General features: G+C 39.5%; 1 protein-coding gene across 1 annotated transcript in view; it reads left to right on the top strand.

Moving 5' to 3' along the window:
* CPVL (carboxypeptidase vitellogenic like) overlaps window positions 1–25,599 on the top strand; it is a 108,579-nt gene that overhangs the window by 45,029 nt on the left and 37,951 nt on the right. The window contains exons 8-11 of the mRNA XM_024130372.1: window positions 7,342–7,464; window positions 8,136–8,267; window positions 11,448–11,546; window positions 13,099–13,272. Coding sequence (XP_023986140.1) covers window positions 7,342–7,464; window positions 8,136–8,267; window positions 11,448–11,546; window positions 13,099–13,272 — 528 coding nt within the window. The remainder of the gene's footprint in view (window positions 1–7,341; window positions 7,465–8,135; window positions 8,268–11,447; window positions 11,547–13,098; window positions 13,273–25,599) is intronic.

Consider the following 25,599-nt stretch of genomic DNA (forward strand, 5'->3'; position numbering starts at 1 on the left):
CTTTCCTTGGCTGTGTTGTGCTCAGGTCCTATTTCTCCCATGCTTCTTCCATCCCCATCATGATTGTTCTGTTTCTCTCCCCCATTCTGACTTGTTAGCAGCTCACTGTCCATTAGAGAGAATCTGATCAATTAAATGTACTTCCAACATACTTGTCTTTGAATAGAGGACAGAGCCTAAGCCATAGAAAGATGCTTGTAATAGGGGAACTTCAAGCACTGACATACCTGTGAAGGGGTGGGAAGGGAGAACTCTCCTAACTATAGGCCTATAATTGTTTTATGTAGGCCATACCTTTATCTTATTAGTCCAGGCTTGTGATCATTGAATTTGGTGATTAGAAGGATGCCTTCACAAGTTATCTCGTCCCCTTGTTTTATTTGTAGATCTTATTTGAGAATGTTTATGGAGAGTGGATCATATGACAGGCATGATGCTAAGCAGTGTTTCATGCATTACCTTGTTTAATCCTCACAGCTGCCTTATGAAGCTGGCACTGTTATTATCATCTCCATTTTACAGTTGAGATGACTGAGGCTTAGAGAGGTCATGTAGGCTTTACAAGCTCACCCAGCCAAGATTGGAACCTAAGCAGCCAGACTTCATCACCCAAAGACTGTAGTCACAGGATGGGCTAAGGATTGTAACCCCCTTCGTGAAGATGCTCTCTGGAGCCTGGCTCCTCAAAACTGCACTGTTTCCAAGACTTGCCTTTTCCCACAGAATAGATCCACTGTCTGTACAAGGGAGTCGGACATCCCTTACATATTTTGTACAGAATCTCTAAGGGCTACTAACCTTATACAAACAGAAAAGAAGTTCTCTAGCTTCTTGGATATTTCTGTCTTTTGATCATAAAGTTTTATGGAGTAAATGGAGGTTTCAAGTGATATAAAGGCTTGAAGTCCTTGGAATGTAATTACTTCTCAAAGCTTGGAACTTGCTGAATATTACTAGATGACATTCGAGCTGCTTTAACTCCTGAGCTCATGACGGATGTCTATTTTCAGTTATGTTCCTCTGACTTGCCAATATTTTGTTTTAGAATTGAAAACGGTTTGTGACTATTTAATGAATTTAATATTAGAAAAGTCAAGGTTTAAGCTGCAACCTGGAGAATTGAACAGGGGCATATGGAAATGTTTGCAAAATTGGGCCTCGGGCTTTTGGATAGCATATCTAAGTCAAATCAACACATATTTGCTGATTCTCTGGTTACGTGGAGAAGAATATGGGTAAATCAGACGTCAGTATAAGCTTTGTCTGAAGTGAGCTACTATGCTGGACCAAGTGGCAGGGCGACACAAACAGTACCCAATTGGATGAGATGTCTAGGCTGGGGACCAGAAATGCTAAATTATATCTATTACGTAAGCAGCTTCAACCTTCTGAGTTCTATCTATAGTGAGCAAGTGAAGGACTCAAGTTTGTTGACTGTGGCCCAGTATATTCACACTCTTTATTTAAAAGTCAAATTAACTGTAATCTCTAAACAAAAGGGTTTATTCATCTGTTCAAGTCACCTGGCTTCAAGCTGGGTATGAATTTCTCCAAAACTGGCACCAAAGTTAGAGCTGGGGGGAGGTGAGGTACATCCTTTTCACCTATGTTTTGTCACTGATGGAATTAATTTTTAAAGAAGCATCATCTCAAAACGAAATAAGAACATATTTGGAAGGCAGTACATACTTTTGCATAAATTTATGTGGCTAAAAGTTGGATACAGATCAAAATGTTTTTCTCATATGTGTATTCCTGTGGATTCTACATTTCTTTTTAAGCTCATAGTCAAGAGAAATAGATGTCTAGATAAAGTCTTATTCTCGTTAGAAGCCTTTTTTTTTTTTTAAATCACAGCAGTGTGGCCTTGAAATTAGATGACACGTGGTCTAGCAATGTCTAGGAAGTTGCAGAGATTACCACAATACCAAAGCTCCAGTTTTCTCCATTCATTAATTTTCTGAACTGGCCGTGTTAAGGCCACACCTCTTCTCTCCTCAGAAGAAATAATGGTGCCAAGTGAAGTAAGATTCTACCCCAAGGCTAGATGAAGTCAAGGTCACCCTAGCTTAATCCTGTCCTCTTGGCTGCTGTGTCCTGTGTGACTCCGTTAAACTTAGGCTTTTCACCAAGTTTTATAGTTTTCAATGTGTGTATAAAATTCTCTTCAAGGCATATCCCCCTGTTCACTCTGACCACCCCTGTACATGGGGCTGGTTCCACCATAGTCTGTGTTTGGGGACAGCTAGAGGACATGACACCGATGTGACTCTCTCCAGAAGGGCAGCCCACCTGGTTTCCTCCCGGAAGACATGGAAGAGTTCTCACCAGCCCCGAAGTGAACTCTTCAGAGACATTCATTCTAGCTGGAGTGGCTGGGGGTTTGGGGGCAGAGCAGGGAAACGGACGTAGAATGACCCTGACCATCCTTGACATGCTATTGCCAAGGATGGCAACTCCCTTTTTCCACTTGCAGGCAGAGGTGAGGAGCTAGGGCCAATGACTAGTGATACTTGGTAACCAGGTTCAAAGGCCATTGCTCATTATCACTGATGAAGGTTCTGCAAGTTTTACCATAAAAGGTATATTTAGAAGCCAGTCAGAGAGTGAATATAGCTGCATCTACTTTTTTTTTTTTTTAAACTAAACTTCAGTAAGAAATGCAGACGACTAAGAGTAGCTTAAACAATAGTAACTGCTAACATATGTGAAATTTCTGTAAGAGGACACTGTTTCCATTATAATATTATTCTCTGACGCGATTTTGTTTCTTCTGGAGGAGCTGATTGAAGCTTGATTTTCGATATGATTTTTTTGACTCCCTTAAAAGTAACCGGGTGGCAGGGGTACAGTAAGTCGGCTATGAATGTTGTTGAAACATGTAAGAAGGGAGAGATTCAAATGGAATACACAATTACAAGTTTCTTTAAGTCCAATTTCATTTTGCTTTGACACATCTGGATAATTAACCAAGTATTACATTCTCTCTAGACTATTTTTACAAGTACAATATGCTCCTGACGTGATTTCCATTAGGCTGTTCCAAACATCATTTAAGAACACAGAAAGATTGCAAACCAAGATTCAAAAACACTATTCAACTCTGATGTTGGGACCTTTTTTCTCTCATGGGGGGAAATAAAAGTTTGAGAGCTGAATTCTGAGATCCTTCTGATGTCAGAGGAAAACTGGAGGTTTACTGCTTCTTTAAGCTCCAAATACAAGCACATACAAACATACCCTAATGGCTCTGGCCCTTCTTGTCAAAGGTGAGCTCAAAATATGGTCACTGTGGGGCAAAGGAGCCATACAAGAATAGTGTTGGAAATTGTAGCTTCTTTAAATATTGGATAGGAATAATTACTAAGGGCAAACTAAAATCCTGATGTGTTGATTGCTAATCTAGTTTGAATTATTATGTTAGTTAAATATATTTGTCTGACTGAGTTCCTCATTTGAAGGTCACTGCTGAATTCTAAAATAGTATGTGTTCAAACAGTTTCTGGCCACACTTTTCCTCTTTCCTTTTATAATTGCTTTGATGCTGTTCAGAGCTTGTTTGAGGCCAGTGTCTGATCTGAGGGTAGAAGGTTAGTGTTAGTTCACAGACTTCAGGAGCTTCGTTGGCCAGCTGCTGCCCACATTGGTGAACCCCAGCCAGAGATCAGAGAAACCACAGGGCTAATAGTTGTGGTTGTCATTGTTTTAGTTGTTGTTATGGGCTGAACTCAGAACAAAAGAAACAAGAGTTCATAAAGTTACAGGATCGCAATTATAAGTCCTAAGGGCCATATAGTCCATTTCTGATCCATCAGACAACCACACCTAACTTCTCCCCCCAGAGTCTGGCATTCTATTCTATTTAAAACATATCCGGAAAAGGGAAAACTGGGTAAAATCAAACATACTTGATTTATTGTCTGGTTGTCTTTTAAAGTGCTCGTGGTGGTCAGAGAATCATTAACTCGAGAAACAAATGGTTCAGGAAGAATAAACAAATCTGATCTTGAAGAAAAAAGAAAAAAAGAAATATGTCTCAACAAGGAGAGTGAAAATAATTGAAATTTCATTGTAATGTTTCAGTGTCTGTTTTCCATAAAATAATCCTATAATTGTCTACTGTGTGACAGCCTGAGTCGCGCAACCAGTGGAATGATTAATGAAAACGGCAGTGAAGGATTTGTCACACTGACACAGGGCAATGAAGTGTGTGATAGTCATTAGAAAGCAAAATCCAAGGTAAACATCATCACTGTTAGGTTAGCAGATGTAGACTGAACATTGAGGAATCTGTTTTGGATGTGGTTATAGAACTGCTCATCTCACTGTCTCATTTTCCTAAATGGTCTGCTTAGCAAGTGTGCAGTGGATAAATCCAAGGGTGGGTCCCAGGTTGGGGGACCAGAGATCCATAGTCTATCCAGGACCCTTGACTGAAATGTGATTTGATAAGAGAAATGGGAAGCGTAGAGGCAGCCAAGCCCAGATAGAATTCCAGGTGGACATGTGAAACACACAGACCTTTGTTTTCATCATTTTAAAATATAGGAAGATAATGTTAACTTTACATTGGCTCAAATTAAAGTAGGTGAAATAATCTGTTCATGGTGGATGCTCAGATTGAGTGGGTGTTCCTTTTTGATCTCCTGCCTGAGTCCCGGATACATATGATGGTCGCAAGGGGGAAGGTGCCATAAAAATGTGACTGTTTTAGCCTAAGTTTGTCATCACTACTTATAAAGTACATACCCTTCTATCTCTGAAAAAGTCAAGGGAGGTGTTTTGTTGCTAGATCTTATAACAAGACAACTTGAGTGATAGCATCACTGGAAAGTGTACTTTTTTAGCATTTGTACTGATTTCCAATAGAGAAAACATGTTTAGAAATAATGTCAGATGAGTCTTTCATTTATCAGCTATGTTTTTATGTACCTACTATGTGCTGGCTATTGTACACATTGTGGAAATAATAAGCCATGAAATGGTAGACTTTGCCTTATCACATTTGAGTCAAGTTTTCCATAATGTATTTTTAAAAGATATTGTGATCTTTACAAGTTTTGTGCTTTATTCATTTTTGTGTCTACTCAAGTATCTGTTATGATACCTTTGACAGAAGAGTTGCCCAATAAACCATCTTTGAATGAAGATTATATAATACATTTGTACCAGTGAAATGATTAGTCAAGAAAATTTGCTTTTTTGGTCAATTTACAGAAATTTTACTTGATAAATGTTCACGTACTATCCCTAAAAGGAGAATATAGCAAAGTTATACAACAAACCAAATTTCAGACACGGAAGCTAAAAAGTACTCATGAGTATGAATGGATAAGCTGCTTTGATTTAATACTTTGCCTGAATAATTATTATTGCACAAGAGGAGTGCATCAGTGAAGGGATCTTGTGTGAGTTATGTAAATTAAGTTCTTCCATCATAATTTGGAAGGGGTTTAGGATTTGGAGTAGGTCAGACCAGGTTTAATTCTGACTCTATCACTTAACCTCTCTGAGCCCCAATGTCCTTACGTTGAAATGGGAGTAATGATAACTGCAGCATATGATTATGGCATGGAAAAAATTAGAGCTCTCCAGAATTCCCAGTCTTTGAACTTCAGGGCCCTGGAGAGCCTTGGACAGATTGTGAAAGTTCTGCAGATCCATGTGTACCCACATAATGCATCTAGTCTATCTAGAATATATGTGCATTGCTGTTTTTCAAATGCTTGTAGGCTAATTCAAGATTCATTCATTGAGCAGCTGTTTACTGAGCACTAACAAATAGCATCAGGTACAGGGGATACACTAATAAACAAAACAGACAGATATCCCTGTGTCTGTGGATCTTCTATTCTAGTGTGGGTAGGGGAATAACAATACACGAGGTAAAAAGTAAAAGTTTGTTGGAGAGTGATCAAGATTAATATGAAAGAGGAGAGAAGGGGAATATAAAATATCAAAAAAGGGGTGTTAAAATTTTTGATAGGGTGGCCATGGAGGGCAACCCTCAGAAAGCCTCACTGAAGGAAGTGAGGGAGTTAACCATATGGATATCTGGGGAAGAACATTCCAGGGACAGAAAGAGCTGATGCAAGGGAAGGAACAGTACAGATCACAATTATGATTTGGTCTGAGAGAGGCTGGAGAGGAGTAAGCAAGAGGATAGTAGGGGATAATGTGAGTGAAGTGACCAGATCATGTCAGCCCTTATGCCCCAGAAAAAGCACTTCACTTTTGCTTTGAGAGAGATGGGAAGTCATGAGAGGGTTTGAGCAGAGGAGTGGCACGATCTAATTTAACAGACCACTGTCTTGAAATTAGACTGGATGAGGGTAAGAGCAAAAGCAGAGGCCCATTGAGGAGGCTGCTGCAAGAATCCAGGCGAGAGATGACGGTACCTGGAGCAAGGTGATAAAGCGGGGCGGGGGGTGTGCAAAGACACTGGATTCCGGATGTGTTTTGATAGAATAGGTAGAGTTGATGAGATTCACTAATGGACTTTCACGAGGTGTGAGTGAAAGAGATAAACAGTGGCGCCAGGATTTTTGGCCTGAGCAGTTAGAAGAACAGAGTTTACATTCATGGAAATGGAGGCTGCAAGGAGGGCTTGGGGATTGGAGCTTCGTTTTGAACATAGGAAGTTTAATGTTAGACATACAAGTGGAGATATCAGGAAGGCAACTTTTTAATGGAAGAAACACGGAACTATTTTTAAATATTACTGAACCAATAGTGGCTCTTTTCAGCATAATCTAAAAGCAGTATTATCATGTTTGTGTCAGCAAACTATGTTCAAATTGAAAAAGAGCCTTACGTTGGAAAAGGTTGGAAACAGAGGTAAGTTCAAGTGACCATTTTAGGGCCAATAAATATTATTTATCCTTTTCCTCTTCCTTTAATACATGTTGATTTCAAATTTTGGCATCATTGTACAGATTTTGAAATCTTAATTTTGGCCTTGGGATTTTTTTTGTTTGTTTGTTAAATAAAGCTTGCAATGGAACTTTCTGGTAAGGAAAACCCTAAGGGTGGCAGAATTGTGTTCACTGGTGTCCATGTTATTTCTTTTGGAAGGAAATTAGAATGTTCATTTAGGACATGTTCACTTGTTATTTTTTTGCGCTCCTAACCTGTGACCTGCATGTCACTCCATGCTATTTGGGATGACAAAAGAAGGAAGGGACAGAGCTCCGTGCTATTGTCAAATTTGCAATGTGAGGTTAAGAAATACATGTGTCTTGTGGAAATACTGATTGTTTTATTGTGATTTTAATTTGCATAAACACCTCATTTTAGTAGCATTGATTTGTGATGGTTCATTTTAACGTCTACCCTTCTCAGTCTTACGCGGGGAAATACGTGCCGGCCATCGCCCACTACATCCACATGCTCAACCCCGTGATGACCATGAAGATCAACCTGAAGGGAATTGCTCTTGGAGACGCGTATTCTGATCCCGAGTCAGTAGGTGGCCCTTTTTTCCTTTCCATTTTGTTCCTTAAAGAGAGTAAATACCCTTTAACCAGATGGAGGCTCCTCTTACCCTACAGACCTAACTTCGTAAAAGGGAAATACTGTTGCTCAGTTGACTTTCTAATGATTTAAATCTTCTAATTTTTAACAAATGTTTTACAGTGTCAACTTACTATATGTCAGCCTATGTTGGCTGTGAGTGCAAGTGTCAATGTGTGTATGTACGAGTGTGTGCACCTGTGCTTGGTGTGTTTGTGTGTACTCTGTGTACATGTGTGTTGTATGAGTGTTTGTGTGGTTACGTGGTGTGCGTTTGTGTATGTTTTGTGTATATGTGTTTGTGTAGTGTATTTGTGTGTTTTACACGAATTGTGTGTGTGCTCTGTGTGTGTGTGGTGTGTGTGTGTTTGTGTATGTGTGTGCCGTGTGTATGTGTGTGCCGTGTGTATGTCTTATGTATGTGTGTGTGTGGTGTATTTTGTGTTGTGTATGCATTGTGTGTGTTGCACGTGTATGTTTGTGCGGGGTGTGTGTGTATATGTGTGTGTGTTGTCCTGCTCCGCTAATTGAGAAGTTACAAAGGGTTATTTCACGAGCAGATGGGCTTCCCTCACATCCCTCTCTCTCCATGCAGCGTCTGTGTTTGCTTCTTTTCTCCTCAGATCATACAGGGCTATGCACCCTTCCTGTTCCAAATTGGCTTGTTGGATGAGAAGCAGAGAAAGTACTTCCAGAAGCAGTGCGATGAGTCCGTGAAATACATCCAGGAGGAGAAGTGGTCTCAGGCCCTTGAAGTGAGTTCTGGGGCCTGCGCTGCCCTGGCGCAAGGAGCACCATCTGAGAAGGTCCCGGAAGCACTGCGGTGCCTGGCCTGTCTCTTTGTTGTTAGCAAAGGTGTTTCCTTGGTGCTGTCCCGAGATCAGGAGGCGAGACAGTAGGCTTGCAGCGAAGAAAAGAGCCATCTGGGTTTCTTGGCATTTACTTTGACCATATTTTAAACCTGAGATCACCTCGGGGTGTTTATCTAACTGTGTCTTTCATTAACTGTTTTGATTTCTTGAAATGCTGTGTAGGCCCTCAAGGCATCCCTACCATAAAGAAATAAGAAGAAAGGCAACCTGGAAAGTGGATGCATATGCTTCCACATGTGCTCTAAACCCTTCAGAGGGTAATATCCACACACAGGGCTCCAGCTGGGGAAGTGGCCACAGTGTAACAAATGTCACATGTTCCTGCGTGTCAGGAAGAAAGAGTATAAAGCGTGGTGGCTTGAAACTTTTACAAAGAGCCATTGGCATTTGTAAATATCGTCACATCGCTCTCCTAAAATTAAATTTGAGGATCAAGTAACATGCTTATATTCTTCAACCTTCTTTTTTTTGGTTGTTTAAAATGTAAGACTATACTAAATATTAGGATGCAGGAGGCTCGTGTTTGTTGCTCGTTTGTTTTTTGGCCGGTGCAGGCAAAGATCATGTGTAAGCAATCTTCCTTGGGGGTTTTTGTCACCTTTGCCATACAACCTGCGTGTTTGACACATTAGTAAATGAGGTGAGGACTGAATTTTGAGACGTTTAATCTTGTTACTGGGAACACAGCCTGTCACAGTGTACCTAACAGCATTGTTATTATTAAGGCTGAGGCCTGGTATTCATAGTCTTTTAGGCGCTGTAGGTCAGCTGGTTCAGATCAAAACAGGAGACATACAAACTTATGGAGAAGGGTGGGGTAACAAAGTTGTGCTCCATTTTACAAATAGGGTGCCAGGGCAGTGACTGCCCTTGTTGTGAGTTCTGACAGCAGCAAGCTGTGTAAATAGGAGAACTCAGGAAGTCCCGCAGCACCCTGGCGGGCTCCCCTTTCTGTGCCAGGACACTTGATGTGGCTGCAGAGCGTGGATTCAGAATTCCTTGTGCAATTGTGAATGCGAAGGAAAGAAGAAGGATCTTATCAGGGACATGTTGGGTCATTCTTCAACTTGCAATCACAGTATTTTCAAGACTGGTTTTAGGCTATCTGCTGTGGTAGGCAGAAAGGGTAAAAAGGACTAAACGTTTAGAATTTAGAATTAATATGAAATTTTACGTTGCATGAGACCCATCTGCAAGTGAGACATTTGATGTGTTTCTGAAGAAGCATATGTCAAGAGCAAGCATAAGCAGTGTCAAGAGCAAGAATATTTGATAGACTCAAAGGGATAAAGAAAGCAGAAAGATGTCTGTGGTGCGTGATCCAGCAGCCTAAGCGTCCACAGGATTAGTGAAACTGTTGAAAAGTTCAGATATTGTGTGTATTCAGAGATATGAGAAGATGGCCCGTGAGGTCTCTCCCAAACCAGATTCATCAAAAACTAGAGAAACCCCCCACCCCTCCCGGAAAAAAAAAAGCAAAAAACAACTCTTGAAGGTATGCAATGTCTCTGTGACCACTGGTCCAAAATCTTGAGTGATAAATGAAAAGACTTTTGCTATTTCACAGGAAAGAGATGAAATGATACTTAGGAAAGTAATCAAGTAGTGGTAAAATGTGTTTCACGTTATGTAATACAAGACTCCAAGAAATCCTGAAACCCAAGAGAATACAAATGTCAAAATCTCAAGCCTAAATAATAAAGCCTTTTTGATGTTCTGATCCCTGAAAATGATTTAGTTAATAAAAGAGTGGCAAGTCGGAGCTGAAGGGAACTTCAGGGATCAGCTTCTCTCCCGACACAAACCCCTGGCGTTCGCCTTCTCATTCTCTGAATATTTTGGTTCCTGCCTCAGTGTCACTTTCCAGCATTACTCTTGTCATCATTTGTGGTGACTGAAGTCTCCACGTGGATGATCTTTTTAATACTTGGTCCCTCAGTTTCTTAGTCTCCTCTCATTTAGTGATCTTGTTCTCTTTACCTTAGTTGCTTATTCCCATAACCCCCTGCAAAAAAGCCAGCAATCACTCCACAATCTCAGATTCCACAGATTCAAACGTCTTCCCCCCAGCTGCCGCCTCCCGTCCTCCCAGCTCACTTCTCTGAATATGCCAACTTGAATTACAGTCCTGCAACCCCATTGTCTTTCAGTCCATGGATCCTACTACCTCTTCATGGTCCCCTACCCCTGCAGGTCTTAATTTCTCTAATTACCCAACATAAACCCAAGCTCAGTCATCACATACATTCCCCACCTACGCCCCCCTTTGCACCTCCTCCAACTCCTTTGGCCAAACCACAGTCCTGGCTAGATGTCCCTCTCTCCCACTCCATGCCTGCCTTTGTGCAGTTCAACGTGACCTGAGAAAAGCACACAGCTGTGCCCACTGCTCTCACCTTCAGCTGATGACCAGGTTTTCAATGTCACCAGTCCAAAGATAACTTCCACCAGTTCCAAGTGCCTAGGTGTATGTCCATATCCTCTGCCCTGTCTCCTCGTACCTGGGTGAGTGGTCAATGATCATGTTATGGTAACCCTTCCCCACAAGACTCACTCCCGCAGTCGGGGCCTTTGGGCTCACTGTTTCCCCTACTTGGAAAGTTCCTTCCCTAGATGTCTGCCGGGCTTGCTTCCTCCCTTCCAACAGGTCTTTACTCAAATGCCACCTTCTAAGTGAGACCCGTTTCCTCCTCTCTGCAGTGTTTCCCACACCCACCACCCAGGCACACATACCCCCCAGGCACCCATGGCACTTCCTACTCCCCTTCTCCTTGTTAGTTTTCTCCTTAGCCCTTATCATTCTCTAATACACTGCATATTTTACCTATGAATCCTTGTTTATTATACCCTCTAGAATATAAGCTCTGTGAGGGAGCATTTTTGGCCTGCCTTGTTCACTGCTGTTTCCCCAATGCCTTGGACAGTGTCTATAGCGCAGAGAAGATGTGTGGGAAGCGGTTGTTGAATGAAACAGTTATTGAATAAATGAAATGACAAATGCCTGTATATTTTTACCCACCCTGATGTTTTCCTCCTTTCTTTCTCCCCTCTCTCCCAACCTAGTTACTGGATAAACTACTAGATGGTGACTTAATAAGCGAGGCTTCCTACTTCCAGAATGTTACAGGATGTTCTAATTACTACAACCTTTTACAGTGCACGGTAATGACAATTTAAAAAAACATAATAGTGTTTGCTTAAAACTTTTGGCAAAACCAAACTTCCTCCAATTTAGGAAATAGGAGAGCTGACTTTACACTAGACAAATATGTCCAAACTGTATTGCATTTTTGGTATACTAATCTATAGGATTTTTTACCCTGTCAGTGTTGTATACATTATAATCTGACCATTGAGAGTGTGTGATATTCCAGATAACTCAAAAAAAATCTCCGATTAACACAATTTCCCCCCACTAGAGCTTGTTATACAGAAGTTCTTTTGTGAAGGAGACAGGCCAGGATTGCAGTTCTGGGTATCAGGTCCCAGAGCTCCAATCCTGTAGTGAATTTCTTGAAAATGCCCACGTTATTTGTTCTGTACTTAAGACAGCTTGGATAACCCAAACTGCCAAAGCCTTTATGAAAATATTTGCTTTGTCTTTCTTTTAACTTAAGATGTTTCATGCATTCAGTACGGCCCTCACTTCCAGCCCTCTGGAATATTTCTCAAAGTATTCAAATAGTTTCTTTCATAAAAGTGGGCCAAAATTTGATGTCTTTTGGGTAGAATTAATCAAATAAGATAGAGGGAGCCAGAGTGGGGATTTGGATTTGTATAACCATGTCTAGTGGATATGACAATACATTCTGTTTTTAAAATTGCCTTACTTATGAACTATTTTGTAAATAAAATATAAAGCTAATTTCAATGGAATTTGCCAACCCTGTGGTTTTGGATTTAGATTCTACCAAGAGAAAAACATATGCTAGGCAAAAAAAGAGCAAAATTTGTGATTAAACTTTTTTCTTTACAAAGAAAATGTATTCACAGTTAGCAAAAAATATTGATGATTTACAAAATTGTTGATTTCAAACTCTTTTTTTTATCCTTTTGTAACTTTCTTAAAACAGCATTTACTCCTTTTTTTTTCTTTTAGCATAATGAATCTTACAGAGACTTTTATGCAGTATTTTTAAAAAATAAGGCTCATGGACAACTTCTCTTTTGTCTTATGTCCTTCATAAGGTATCATCTGTTCTTACACTTGATATATCGTCCCCCTTAAATTATGGTCAGCTGATTATTTTGTGTGTGTGGTATTAATAAACGGCAGAACATGAAAAAGAAATCCTCAGCTTTTAATCCACCACATCACCTCCCTGGCCCCTTGTGGTACATTTCACCTTCTTTCCCGAGAGCCTCCAACAAGGAGCACATTGATTTTGATAATCTCGCCTCTTCATTTTTCCTATCTTTGCCTTGAATGGGGTTTTTAATTGGAGTTACAGATCACAAAAGTTTCGTTGTTACGAAAAGGAAAATCCAGCATTTGCAAATTGGATACTGGCTCCAAGAGTATCAGATCATCCAGATTTGCTTGGTAAATTTTGAATTTCCCCAAACCCCCAAGTTAACATATTCAGGGTAGAGACCAATTAATAGTGGTGTCACATCTTGTTCATTGTGATATATGTTAGGAGAAATTTGAAGGTTTCCCCAGAGTGCTGTTCCCACCACCCACTCGTTTTCCCTAATATTTTTCTGATGCCAGGAACCTGAGGACCAAAGTTACTACAGGAAATTTTTGTCCCTCCCACAAGTGAGACAAGCCATCCACGTGGGAAACCAGACTTTTAGTGATGGATCCAAAGTTGAAAAGTACTTGCGAGAAGATACAGTAAAGTCAGTGAAACCATGGTTAACTGAAATCATGAATAATTATAAGGTAAGAGACTTAACTTTAGTTACCATCTATTTTAGGAACTTTTCAGATCACCCAAAGCAGAAGTGACCTTCTTTTATTCTTAATTTGACTCCTGCCTTTTTTTACTTTTATGATGTCTTACAAATGTAAGTAACAACTGCTGCATTGTTTGATTTCTTTGAATTAAAAGTTTTATTTTTTTCCTTCTAATTAAATCACTTTCCCCCGAAAGTTCCTAAAAATGAAATTCTCTTTGACATATGACACCTCTCATCATTTCTTGAAAATAGAAGGAGAGCAGAGCCGAGAAGATGACTGGCCTTGTGTAAGCCAGTTTTCCCTTATTGTTTGCTTTATTATGTTAATCCCAATGAAGTCAGGAATAAATGAAATCAACTGGTTATTCCAAAAATGCTTTTTGCTTGATAATTGCATTCATTCACGTTGCTCAACCACAGTTTCTTCAAGGCCAGCTTTAAGCCAAACATTGTGCTAGTCTGTCAGGTTGAAGCGTTGAATGAGACAAGGTCCCTGTTTTGAGGCATGTAAAGTCAATCACTGTGTTATCTGACTGAGATGTTCTGCCTGATTTGCTGCTGGTGGTACCAGAGGTTCAAGCAAAGGAACTGTGGACCCTCGAACTCTCACTGTGAGGGAAGGACACCACGAGCAGGTGACAGGGGGACAGTCATCCTGTGCATTTCTTTCCCCTTTATTTCTCTTCTTACGTCCTCCTCTGATCCTCCAGGACTGTTAGCATATGTCCTAGGCATGGTCTGGGGGTAGCTCAACAGGATAAGTGTGTTAATGATAGAGAAGATCACCGCCAGAGGTGATCCACTTTCTCTCTGTTTCCTGGCAGAGGCAAGAGTAATGTTTGGAATGAACAAAAAATAGGGCAACCAGTAACCAACACATGAATCAGACAAAAGGCAACCTCTCCTCAAGATACTTTATTTCTATCTGTCCAAAAGTTGTCCTAATATACTGCTTTTATTTGAACCAGACTCTTTACTGCCATTTTTTGACATAAGGAAAACACTTTTCAACAATGTCTATGTTAGGAATAGTGTCTCTTGGGATTGTTCAGTGCACAACCTTCAGTACTACCCAGGGAGCCCTTGACCTAATGCATCATTACTAGATTGTGTTTTAGAATATGCCCGACCTAGAAGACCTATTTTCTGATCCTGCCTCTAGTATACAGAGTTTGAATCCTAGACATACAACTTTTATTCAAAATAATCTAAGGCCAATGGCATGCAGAGTCTACAAACCCATTATATACCTGCAAACTTACTTTGTAGGCAAGAAAGGGCCTAACTAGATGAGGTCAGGATTTCAGCCCCTCTTGTGTTTGGTTCTGTCAGGGAAATGTAGTGGCCCTTAGTGCTTGCCTGCTTGGAGCCTTCTCTGAGCACCTTCAGGTTGTCCTCTTCTCTGAGGTCTCAGACCATGTGCTCTCTACTGCTGTGGTCACACTTAGCACACTGTACTGCCATTATGGGCTGTCAGTTGTAGCACCAGCCTCGAGCAGGTGTCAGTAACACATAAATGAATGAATGAATGAAAAATCAGTTCTATAAATTAGTGGTCTATCAAAAATATATCTAATAAACTTGTTCATAATCCATCAGGTATTTATTATCCACAAATTTATTAAACCAAAAAGAGCTTAGCACTTATGTTTTCAAGATGTAAACATTGGACTATAATGTAATATTAAGGAATGCAAAATGGTTTTTTTGAGTGGAGAGCAGATAAGGAAATTCCCATGTATATTTTTTTGTGCCCTTGCAAGATAGGTTTTCTCACTGTATAATAACTAGAGTATGATTGCTTTTTCAGCCAAGTGAGGACAGCATGAGATATATAGTTCACCTGATGGTGTAAACTCTCCTGGTATTGGCTGATCGCCATACAGTGTCCACTTGCTTGATAAGGGAGAATATGCTGATCAAAGATGAGCCTGAATCTTTGATATTTAAACATATCTGTTTCTGTTTCCCATGTATCCTAAACCTACCAATATGAATTCCAATGAAATCAGAATGTTTTCTAAACTTGCAGACTCTGAAGCAGTTGTCAGAAAAAGAGAATAGATTAGTGATGCAGATAAACCATGTTTCCAGAAAGAAAGAGAACAAAGTATGCAGTCAGTCTGAGTGCAGACCAAAAAGCGGCTGTTGCTGAAACAGACCGCATATCCATGGCTACAGCTGGCATAGCCCACAGGGCAGTGATTATCCTTGGCTTGTCTGTTAATGGTGGTGAACCTCAATGTGTATGCAGTGGAATCAGAACAATCTAGGTTGGCTTAAAGCATTAGTACCCTCAAGGTTATATTTATGTAAGGCTCAGTACTAATTTGTCATAGAAAATAGTGCACATGTTTCTATTCATAGGAACATGGAAGTCTCTTTCTAGTACTAGATTCATTTTATGCAATGTGGAATATCTGATGGGCTGAGGAAGACCTTCATCAGTTTCTGGAAACTAATAGAACTAAAAGAACAAGGGTGTAGTACATCAGTTTCTGTACAGACTATGTGAAAACATAATCCTTTTCTGGTAAAGACCTACAGGGGATGTGTACTCAAAGTCATCCTCTTTTCAGTAATTTCAAATATTTAGGTGGTAAATTGAAATATCATTTTAGCAGTTTCCAGAACAACTAGAATGAGAAATAATCTGTTGGACTATTGGAATTCATGATTAAATCAGATCATGGTTAAATATTATCAGGATTTCTAGGAGTTACCTGGGTCCATAGCACATGGTGGTTATAAGCATGGGTTCTCAAGTTAGACATTTTGAGTTTGAATTATGTTTCCACTATTCACTGGCTATGTTCCTTTGGGGGAGGATACTTAAAACACTCTGTGCTTCAGCTTCCTCATCTGTGAAATGGGAATAATAATAGTACTTACAGGTGAGTTCTTATGAGGTTTAAATAGATTATGTAGGTAAAACACTTAAAACAATGACTGGTGCTTAGAAAGTGCTTGAAAATATAAGCTGTTACTAATGATGTTCAACACATTTCAGCAGAAGCCTTTAAGCACCTGCTACATACAAAAGTTATACAAAAAACCATGGAAAATACAAAAGTAAAAAAGACTTGACAGACTTCTGGTTTCCAGTCTGGCTTGTAAGGAACTTGGAAGTTACCATTCTGTCCTAACAACAAGTAAAAAGCTGAACAAGCTGAAAAAGCAACAATTCCTCTTAGATCTGTGAGAGAAGTGAAGTCATCACAGGGCAAACTACTTCACAAACAGGAGAGACCGACAGGTGGGTACAGAGAATCACAACTTTTCTAAGCAGAAATCCATGAGCAGAAACCTCCACAAGAACCAGTGCCAGGATAGGAAAAACGTGAGCTGTAATTCATGAATCACTGCAGGCTCAGTGGGGATAAGCCTGAGACTTAAAAAACTCCAGGGGAATCCAGTCATGGGAGGAAGCCCCCACTTTTGTAGTTTTATCTCCAGGAGTTCTGCAATGTCATCACAGTGAATACTGGAGAAAAATCCCTTCTGCTTATGGCAGGAGGAGGTAAAAAATAGCCACCTTGAAATACACCAGAGCATTTTGTTTTTTGTAACAAGGCCTGCCCTCAGAAAGCTATTTTACCAAAGCCTAACCCACTGAGGGGTTATCAGAGCCTGATCTACCTGTGGGAAGGGAAATACTCAACTTCAGCTCTAGACTTACATGTGGGGGAAAGGAAACACCCAATTCCAGTTGCCTTTAGCTATGCTGTCCCACCTAAGAGGTGAGGGGGAGCAACTGCAAAGCACTGGTGAGGTTCGCAGTCCAGGGGCATAGGCTCCTAAAAGACTGAGACCTAATCCTAGGACTCTAGTATGCTTCCCATCCCCCACATCTTACCACCATGTTACAAAAGGGTTATTTACCACAGTACCCTGTATCCAGTGCATCATGTACATCTTTCAACAAAAAGTTACCAGGCATACTAAAAGGCAAAAACCACACTTTAAAAAGACTGAACGAGCATTGGAACCAGAGTCAGATAGGACAGGGATGTTGAAATTATCAGACCAGGAATTTTTGCAAACTATGATTAATATGCTAAGGGCTTCAATGGAAAAAGTAGGCAACATACAATAATAGATGGATAATGTAAGCAAAGATATGGGAATTCTAAGAAAGAATGAAAAAGGAAATGCTAGAAATCAAAACTGTAACAGAAATGAAGAATGCCTTTGATGGGCTCTTTAGTAGACTACATGGCTGAGGAAAGAATTGCTGATCTTGAGGATATGACAGTAGAAACTTCCAAAACTGAAAAGCAAAGGGAACAGAGACTGAACAAAACCAGAAAACCCCAAAACTGTGGAACAACTATAAAAGATGTAACATATGCATAATGGGGATATGAGAAAGAAAAGAGAGAAAGGAACAGAAACAAAATTTGAATAAATAATAATTGAGAATTTTCTCAAGTTAATGTCAGACACCAAACCACAGATCCAGGAAGCTCAGAGAACACCAAGCAAACAAATGCCAAAAAATGACACCTAGGTATATCATATGTAAACTTTAGAAAATCAGAGATAAAGAAAAAAATCTTGAAAGAAGCCAGAGGGGGGAAAAAAACACCTTACCTCTAAAGAAGTAAAGGTATGAATTACATCTGACTTCTCCTCAGAAACCATGCAAGCGAAAAGAGAATGAAATATCTGAAGAGTTGAGAGAAAAAAATCACCAACCTAGGATTCTGTGTCCTATGAAACTATCCCTCAAAAATGGGGCAGAAATAAAGATGTTTTCAGACCAGTACAGATTGAAGGAATTTATTGCCAATAGACTTACCTTGCAAATTATGTTAAAAGAAGTTCTTCACAGGGAAGGATAATGTTATAGGTCAGAAACTCAGCTCTATATAAAGAAAATAGAAGTATTGGAGAATGAATAAGTGAAGATGGCATGATTGTCTATGTAGAAAATCTGAAAGAATCAATAGAAAAGCTCCTGGAACTAATAAGTGATTATAGCAAAGTTGCAAGATACAGGGTTAATATACAAACACCAATCACTTTTCAATATACCAGCAATGAAGAAGTGGAATTTGAAATTAAAAATCCAAAACCATTTACATTAGCACCAAAACTACTGAAATACTTAGGCATAAATATAACGAATTATGTACAAACCTATATGCAGAAAACTACAAAATTTTGATGAATGAAATCAAAGAACTAAATAAATAGATATTCCATGTTCATGAATAGGAAGACTTAATATTATCAAAATGTCAGTTCTTCCTAACTTGATCTACACGTTCAATGAAATCTCAACCAAAATCTCAGCAAGTTATTTTATGGGTATTGACAAACTAATTCTAAAGTTTATGTAGAAAGGCAGAGACTCAGAATAGCCAACTCAGTATTGAAGGAGAAGAACAAAGTCAGATGAATGACACTTCTTGACTTGGAAACTTACTATAAAACTGCAATAATTAAGACAGTATAGTATTGGCTGGAGAACAGACAAATAGATAAATGGAAGAGAATAGAGAGCCCAGAAATAGACCCACATAAATATAGTCAACTGATCATGGACAAAGGAGCAAAGGCAATACAATGAGCAACCTCACTTATGAGCATATATGTACAAATCCTAAACAGAATATTAATACAACCTAATCCACCAGTGAATAAAAAAGATCAGGTTGGGTTGATCCCATGAATGCAAGGATATTTTTGTATTAGAAGTTCTATCATGTAATTTACCACCTAAAGTGTTAAAAGAGAAAAAAATTTTCTATCTTAATAGATGCAAAAAAGTGGATTTGATCAAATTAAAACCCACTTAGGATAAAAATTTTTAGCAAATGAGGAATAGTAGTATCTGTATTAATTTCCTATGCTTGCTGTAATGGATTACCACAAACTTGATGGCATAAACTACAGATATTTATTTTCTCACAGTTCTGGAGGTTAGAAATCCAAAGTCACTTTCACTGGGCTGAAACCAAGGTGTCAATAGGGTGGCTCTAATGGGATAATCCATTCCAGCTTCTGGTGGCTGTTGGCATTCCTTGGCTTGTGGCCATATCATTCTAACATCTGCCTCTGTGGTCACATTGCCCTCTCCTCTTCTGTGGTCAAATATCGTCTGCCTCCCTCTTAGAAGAATACATGAGATTGCATTTAGGGACCTCCTAGATAATCTCCCCATCTCAAAGATGCTTAAGTTAATCCCACATGCAAAGTCTCTATTTTTTAAAATTAATTAATTAATTTATTTATTTATTTATTCTGCATAAGGTAACATTCACTGGTTCCAGGGATTAGGACTAGAGATACGTTGTGACAGGGCATTATTTAGCCTACCATAGTATGGGACTTTCTTGACCTAATAAAAATCTACCAGTAAGCATTACTCTGCTCTAAAAACATAATCTGCATTCCCTTTAAAATCAGGGCTTATGATGATGTAAACAAATAAAAAATAATGGGAGAAAAATCCAATTAATAAATGTGTAAGAAATAATGGAATAGAAAATCATTATTTGACAAATAGGACAGTAATAATTGCTTCAGGAAAGAATCATCAGTGGATACTAACATCAGTTAGTGAAAGTATGATGAGAATCAGAATATTTACGTAGTCTCAAAGTATCCTCCTTCAAAATATTTATGATGAAGGGGAAAATAGTAGCTTTATAGTGGAGAAGTCTGGCATATGAACCAAAGGATCTAAGTTAACATCACCAGTAATGGGACAAATCAACATTTGTGCCTCCTGATATGTTGTACTGAGAAGGACACAACAACACTAATGTGTGTTGCCAAAAATGAATGAATTTGATCATGAGGCAACAGCAGACAAACTCAAATTATGGGACAAATTTAGCCATAAAATAACTGGCTCGTACTTGTTAAAGGACATGAATGACACATAAATGAACAGGTCACACATAAATGAACAGAATGACACATACCTACACACACACGAACACTGAGGGATTAAGGAGACTTTACAACTAAATATATATAACATGTGACCTTTCATTGCATCCAGGATCAAAAAAAGGTTAGTAAGGGACAAGTGGAAAATTTTTAATAAAATCTGTAGCAAGAAAATAGTATTATATCAGTGTTAATTTTCTGGTTTTGATGATTGCATGGTGGTTATTTAAAACGTTAATATTTTGAAGGCTACATAAAGAGTATGCAGGATTTCTTTATACTATTTCTTTAACAGCTTGATTGAAGATATAATTCACATAATACAGAATTCACCCATTTAAAATGTTCAAGTCTGTAGTTTTTTAAATATGCACAGATTTTTGCAACCATCATCACTATTTAATTTTAGAACATTTTTGTCATGTTCCCTCCAAACCCCTTATGCTTTAGCAGTAATTCCCATTTTCTCCCTCCCTCCACCCCCTGGAAACCACTAATCTACTGTATCTAAGGATTTGCCTATTTTGGATATTGCCTATAAATGAAATAGTATTATATAGTGGTTCTCTCTGTGGGGTAGACAGAGGGGGGTTGGGATAGGGGAGAAGTTCACTGGGTAGATTCAAAGATATTGGTACTATACTAGGTCTTAAGGTGGCTGGTGCATTTGTGAATGTATATTTATTCTTATACTTCCTAACCTACAGATATGTTATAATACATTCTTTGGTGTATATATAATATATACAATAAAATTTTGAAGGAGGTAGACTGTGATCAGTGCTTTGCAGTGATTTAATTGACCATGTTGTGAGCATGTGGACTGCTTAGTATGGCCATGACTTTAAAGTCCCTCAGCATACTTCAGAGAATTATGAGGCATTGTGGTGGAGGCAAGGACACTGATCTACTCTCACAGAGAATTCCATCAGTTTTCCTCGCTGGTAGACATTGATTACATAATCCAAAATAGCAGGTAATTAAAATAATATTTTTCTACCTGGCTCTCTATGCTCATTGGTGGGTAGCCAGTTTACTTGCAAATTATGTTACAACTCCCTGATGGTGATGTTAAAATATGTTCCGTGTCAGCAGTCAAGCTGCCTGGAACTGAAGTTCTCCCTTTCACTTCCTAATCTGTAAAATTCTATCTCATAGACAACAAACCGTGTAAGGGCAGCCATCTTACCTTCTTGTTCACCACTCTGTACCCAGAGCCTACCACTGTGCCTGGCACATAGTAGGCACTCAACAAATGTTAATAATGAAAGAAGAATTGTCTTGGGAACAAAGGAAGTAATAAAAGGCTTCACAGAGAGTAGATGTTGCTTAGAACATTTTACTTCCCTTAATCTTCTCTTTTCCTACCATTCTTAAACTGTTCTTCCACTTCAGCTGTGGTTCACATTGCTCTCTTTGCATTAGAAGTACCTGGGAAGCTTTAAAAAATACTTAATTACGACCCCGTCCACCAAAGGTTCTGATTTAGTTTCCTAGTATAGCAACTAGCACATAGTAGTGTGCAGTAAACTTTGAAGAAAGGAAGGAGGGATGGAAGGAAGGAATGGAGGGGGAAAAGGACAGAATGACAGAAAGAAGACAGATGATCTGTTCATTTACATCATAAGCTGTCTTTATAGTAAACTTATTTGAATTTTAGTAAGTGCAAATAATTCACCACTCCAGTTACTATTGATTATATTATGTATGTTATATTCCTTCCTCTTTTAAGCAGCATTTTTTTAAAAACAAAAACAAATACACTGATTGTAAGATGTATCCTGATTTTCAAAGTAATAAAATATAGTAGCGGGTGGATAGATAGATAGATAGATAGATAGATAGATAGATAGATAGGGATAGGGCATCTCTAAAATCTAGGAAATGCAGCCCATACCCCCATAAAATCTATTGGTTTTGAATCCCGTGTTGTTTGTAGAAGTCCCACGGTCCTTAGTACTTTCTGATAAAGAAGTTACATTTTCTTATGAAGATTCTTGCTAGAGATTCTGAATATGTTTCCAACCTCCATTTCTCTGTTTGGTTGCAGCTCTTGCCTTCTTAAAAATATATAAGCTATATTTTCAAAGACTAAGAGTACATGAGAAAGAAAATGTGAGTGTGTGTGTGTGTGTGTGTGTGTGTGTGTGTGTGTGTGGTGTATTTCCTGTATGAAACCATTATTTCAAAAAAACAGGAGCTACAGCTCTAGAGGCCATTTGGATCCAAAGCAAAATGTTGCCCTTGGATTGAGGTTGCCCTTGTTGCTAAGTTGTCTGGAAGGCCACTGCAGTTTTAAGAGGTACCATCTCCAAAGGCTAATAGCGCCATATGCTTTTGCTTTTAAAGGTTAAATTGCCCTTGGGTAGGGCTTAGTTTGCTGTGTTTAAAAGTTCATCTAGTCAGGAAATTGTAAATATAAAGTTACATTTCCCTGTCACTTATCATTCTGCAGCTCATTAAGTTTCAACTAATTGCATCTTCAGAATTCGGGATCTTAATGTTTCTCAGCTTCACCACCAGACTGAAATCTTAACACCCAGGTCGTTAAGAGTTTTATTTACTTATTCTAGGCTATCAAAAGATCTTCGTTTAGAAATGGGCAATTCCTGGCTAATGGATGTGACTTAGAAGTTTGAAAGGTAAATATTTCTAGTAAATCTAAGTCATTTTAGCAGTCATTTTAATTGCCTGTGGCATTTTCCTTCATAACATCTTCTGATGGCAAAATGTCAATGGTAATAGTGCCAGGAAACTAGATTTGATACATGTGTAGCATACCAATAAAAATTTAACACTTAAATGGGTCCGATTCTTCAACTGCTAAGTTGGACTCTGAGCTTCCATCAGACCGTGATGGGAAAAGTCTAGCTTTGTTGACTATAATCTGATATGATCACTTTTCTTTCAAACCCTTTGAAGACCGTAAAGAGAATGCCAGTACCATTCTGTGAAAAACTTCTGTGAGGAGGGAGTAGTTTTTAGGGAAGCATAACAGAAGAGAGGGAAGCTAATCCTGGGACATGTGTTTTATGTAATCATACTATCAATAAGCAGTCATCACTTTGCAGGCAAATAAAAATAGTATGCATTTGAAAATCAGTTATACTGTTGAGTTCCTTGTGAATTACTTTTACCTATTTTAGTTATAATCCAAGTGCAAGAACAGCAGTAATTTTTTTAATGAGGCATGCTTCTTTTGAGCTTCTTTGATTTTTAAGCATTTCAATGAAGAAAGGGAAAAAAGCATACCCATAAATTATTAAACAGACTTTGATTTCACCCCACATTACCATGCTATTGACACCTTTTCTTGTTTTTGTCCTTTAAACTGATGTTGGGATGAAATACTCAAGTGAGAACCAGCATATATTTTTATTTACTCTTACTTATTTCTTTAAGCCATTTGATAATATATTCTGCTGTGTGAATTGGTTTATTTCAAATTGCTTTGCTTGTTGATGATGTCGTCATTTTGTCAGGGCTTTATTTTGTTGTTGTTTGAAGGCACCTCACACTCAGAAGGTACGTTTGTGATTTACGGCAACATAAAAGTAGAATTTAATCTGGAGCCACCCAAATACAGCAGAGTGAGGGTGTTACAAGAAGAAAGATATTAAGTGGTGATACCATTTGTTATGTAGATTCCAGGGACCTAAAAATCAACAAGCTATGAAATGCACATTTAAATCCAGTTGCTATGAAATCCAGCTGGTATGAAACACAGGCAATTACATCAGTTGACTTTACTTTGAAAAGATAAATACGGAAGGAGTGAGAAGAGTATTGCTTTCTGGATACAATGAGGAATATCTCTTGTGCAATAAATGTCAGCACGCTGCAGTAGCTTCTCAGTCTTTATTTCTTGTGTCTTAGTATAACAGGAGAAGATGCAAAACGATGCCAACGTGTTCTAAAAGGTTGGATCATTGGGAACCAGTGGTCTTCAAAGCAGCGTGTGCCAACCACCATCCCCTGGGGTGTGGGAGGAAAATAGTGTACATTAATATTTTATTTTTTAAAAAAAGGAGAAATTAAGAAATAAGCTTTACTCATGTTTAATGGCTAGATTGGCACTAGGGCGCTTATTGGCTCTCTATGATAGTCACATCAGATGTGATAGAGCCAGGGTTTGGGTTTGGGTTTGGGTTTGGGTTTTCCTAATCATAGTCATTATCATCACCGTCATCACTTAAGTCTGTTTGCCACAGGATCTGCCTCCAGGCCCAGGGCTCTTTGCACTGCAGTTTCCTCTGCTTCCATCTGAATGTGGATGACTTCATTCCGTGGCTTTTGGCTCTGGCCTTGTAGTCCAGTAAGGAGAGCAGCATTCACATACTTCCCACTGCCTAAGGAAGCCACATTCACCACCTCTCGGGCTTCCCAGGGGCTTTTCCCCACTGGATTTGCCTGGCCTGCACTGTAGAAGTCGTCCAACCCCGCCCCCCCAATGGGGCAGGCTGTGCTATCTACTTGCTCGTTCTGAGCGGCTCCCCACCGTTGTCACCGGGTAACAGCACCCGGCACAGTGTCCTTGTGCCGAATGGCATGTGACTAAATGAAAGCCAGAAGACCCTTCAAGCAAGCTTTCGAAAGAATCGGTCTGGGCAGGAGCCCTTGACCTCCTCTGCCTTGATCTTCCTCACCTGGTGCTCCTGTCACTCTGCACCTTCAAGTCTGTGTCTTCAGCCTCCTGACAGCCCCCCTGTTTGATACAGGGACACGTACAATCCTTTTGAGACCGTTTGACGTTCTCTAGGAAGAAAAGGGAAAGGGATGCTTTCCTTACCAAATAAGGGGGAGTTGTGTTTGGGGGAGGAAAAAACCCTAATTGCAAAGTAATGAGGGGACCTTGGTGAATATCACTATTGAGAGTATGGGGCAGAGAATCTTGCAACCTGACTGATACCAGGTTTTCCCATGGAGATGAAAACATAAAGAGCCAGAGCACCACTTAGACTTTTTTTAAAATTTATTTATTTTTGGCTGCATTGGGTCTTCGTTTCTGTGCGAGGGCTTTCTCTAGTTGCAGCGAGCGGGGCCACTCTTCATCGCGGTGCGCGGGCCTCTCACTGTCGCGGCTTCTCTTGTTGCGGAGCACAGGCTCCAGACGCGCGGGCTCAGTAGTTGTGGCTCACGGGCCCAGTTGCTCCGCGGCCTGTGGGATCTTCCCAGACCAGGGCTCGAACCTGTGTCCCCTGCATTGGCAGGCGGATTCTCAACCACTGCGCCACCAGGGAAGCCCCACTTAGACTTTTAAAAAAATTTTTTGATAAAGAAAAGTAAGCTGTACAACCAGTCACTTGCTTTCTTTCGTGAGATCAGCCTGGCTGGAAACTTTTCACCTACTTTGCTGCTCACCTGGAGATTGATAACAACAGGTAGGAATTAGACTTGTAGAAGTGCC

This window comes from Physeter macrocephalus, chromosome 5, assembly GCF_002837175.3.
Source record: "Physeter macrocephalus isolate SW-GA chromosome 5, ASM283717v5, whole genome shotgun sequence".
NCBI classification, from domain to species: Eukaryota; Metazoa; Chordata; class Mammalia; order Artiodactyla; family Physeteridae; genus Physeter; species Physeter macrocephalus.